The sequence below is a fragment of the Corticium candelabrum genome, chromosome 14, assembly GCF_963422355.1.
Source record: "Corticium candelabrum chromosome 14, ooCorCand1.1, whole genome shotgun sequence".
In the NCBI taxonomy this organism is placed as follows: domain Eukaryota; kingdom Metazoa; phylum Porifera; class Homoscleromorpha; order Homosclerophorida; family Plakinidae; genus Corticium; species Corticium candelabrum.
Window position 1 is genome coordinate 2,441,132 of NC_085098.1, and position 2,500 is coordinate 2,443,631.

The 2,500-nt window shown below is 39.0% G+C and overlaps 1 protein-coding gene across 2 annotated transcripts in view; it reads right to left on the bottom strand.

Annotated features, from left to right (window-relative positions):
- Positions 1-2,500, bottom strand: part of LOC134189604 (serine/threonine-protein phosphatase 6 regulatory ankyrin repeat subunit B-like) — a 10,937-nt gene that overhangs the window by 572 nt on the left and 7,865 nt on the right. The window contains exons 16-21 of one of the 2 annotated variants that reach the window (XR_009971514.1): positions 1,206-1,347; positions 1,089-1,149; positions 316-1,029; positions 170-256; positions 75-116; positions 1-2 (exon numbers count right to left, since the gene is read on the bottom strand). The exon at positions 1-2 is cut by the window's left edge and continues 39 nt beyond it. Coding sequence is in view for 1 of the 2 variants with exons in the window: in XM_062657924.1 (XP_062513908.1) it covers positions 1-2; positions 75-106; positions 170-256; positions 316-1,029; positions 1,089-1,149; positions 1,206-1,347 (1,038 nt within the window). In the remaining variant the exon portion in view is untranslated. The remainder of the gene's footprint in view (positions 3-74; positions 117-169; positions 257-315; positions 1,030-1,088; positions 1,150-1,205; positions 1,348-2,500) is intronic. The other variant, XM_062657924.1, reaches the window with a different exon arrangement.

Genomic DNA, 2,500 nt, shown 5'->3' on the forward strand with positions numbered 1-2,500 from the left:
TCCTAAAAGTAAAAAAAACTATTTAATATAACAACAAAATGCTGTTAAAGCTCTAGTTACTAGAGTAGCTCAACCTTTGTTTGAATTCTTCTCTAGCAGCAATAATCTAATTAAAACTAGAGTAAATTAAAGTGATTGGTGGTTACTCAATATGTAGAGATTTTCTCACCTTTTGTTTAATGGTTGGCTTGGAAGTCAAGTCATCTGGTCGACATGTAGTGCAGTCATAAAGGCAAGGATTTGTAAGTGGGTATTTCTAAGTCACAAGAATAAATCAAAATAATTCAATTAGTGAGAAAGACAAGAACTACTCACAAGCAGTTCCTTGACGATTGCCGTATTGTTCAAACTGCACGCAATGTGCAGTGGCGTTCTGCCATCCTTGTCTCGTAAACACACACTGCGCTGATCAACCTTTAACACTTGAGCAACAATTTGTAGTCTTTTACTCTCAACAGCATAGTGTAATGCAGATTTGCCATTCTCAGTATTGAAGGCCAATAGATAATGACCTTGAAAACTCATAGATTCTAAACTGTGATACAGTTCACCTGCATCTGTTTCTTCATCTGCCAACATTGCTGGGAGAGGAGTTGGGGCACGAAGTAAAGTCAAAGATCGAGTTGAGGTTGTGGGGCAATACGGCGTTGTTGAACATGGACGCTGCCAATGATCATGATAGTCAGGAGAAAGGGCATTGTCATATGCAACAGTGTGCCTTCGCTTTAATGATGGCTGAAAAGCTGAAGTTGGACGTTGCTGAAAAGCTAAACTTGGACGTTGTCGATAAGATGACTGACTTGGGGGTGGTAATGATGAGTGTTTAATAGCATATGCTTGCTGTTTTTGTTGAGTGCTGTCTTCATCTACCTCACAAACCTCCAGAAATTCCTTCATGAAATCTTCTGATGGCTCAAACAAAGCAACCGACTGAAGAAGAAATTGTAGAAATTGCTCGTTGCCTCGTTCACAACATAACATTAGTGGTGACTTGCCATTTCCATCTCTCAGATTATGATCATATGGAGGCTACATGTCCATTCAATCAACACAAAAGTGAACATGCAGTCTATAACATACAATCTGACCTTCCACAAATGTTGAAGTTCTTCAACATTAGCTGTCCTGCTGGTGATGACAGTTGAAATCCTGAATGGATCAAACATGTTGCTGTGTCATATGCAACAACCACTTTTTTCTCTTACCTCATCATCTGTTTATGTTTGCTTTTTTCTAGCAATAGTTGCACACCTGGGAACTGTTTACATGAAAGAAGCTTGCCAGAACTGTCAGGTTTTGTTGCACTGGCTCCATTCTTAAGCAAAGCTTTTACTACATTTATGTGGCCTAACATTCAATCAAAGACATTCTACAGTATATGGGATAAAATGAGTAACAAACTGGTATCTCTTCCTTTCTAAAACACCAACTGTACAAAGACCAAATTGCAAAACATACACTGGAGTGACTCTCAGAATTGGCAGATGGTTCTCACAAAGTTTTAGCTACTGCAGTCAATTCAAGTGCTCATTTCTGTGAGGTGAGGTGAGTGTGTAGGTGATCATGTGACGTACCCCTTAATTAAGTTGCAATTGTACACTAACCATTGAGAAACTTCTCTACACTATTTTTCAAGCATAAAAACAGCTTAGTGAATTTGCTACTGCCACTGCTCTGCAGTTTGAAATTGAAATGGTTTGACTCAACAAAGCATGGCTGCACAGTTTAGAAGTGACTGATTGTTCTTGTGTTTTCCTCTTTATTTTGCTATTTATTGCATGGATTTTATTTAAACACATCTATATGTTTCCACCAGTTGCTATATAGTAGGCCTTAATTAAGTCGTCTCACCGAGAGACTTTTTCAATGTTTGTCCCTGACAGGGGCATAGCGTGGCATGGGCTAGATCGGGCTATAGCCCCATCATTTGTAGGCGTGGTCATAAAGATTGTGGACTGTAAATACGTGTAAGGACCAAAGCTGTAGATAGTATATACACCAAACTTTCTCCAATCTGGATCTGCTACTGATTCTACTGTATCAGTCAATTAGAAGCCAATGTGCCCCATAGCATCATGAAGTGTAGCACCTCCGTTTCTAGAGGTCACGCAATGTCCCTGTCCCTGACCTCCATATTTATTACATTTACCCCTCCTCACTTGCCCTAACAATGTGCCTTAGATCAAATTGTAGAAAGCAAAAAGGAAGTGGTCATGCCCAACATTCACTAGTACGTAGGATAATGTGTAATGCATGTTTTTATAATAACGGATGACACACCTACTAAATGGTCTCAAAGTGGCTTCAGGTATGTCCCCAAAATTTTGTGTCAACAGAATGATTTGACTGAAATAAAAATGGATACAGCAATGAAAGCATGTTATCGAACTGATTGCATTTAGTCATCCTTGCTTTACATAATGGAAGTATATTGGCTATTAATTGCATTCTGGGAAAGTAAACTTTTTTGAAACCTGGTTGGGATGACCTGACCTGTTTT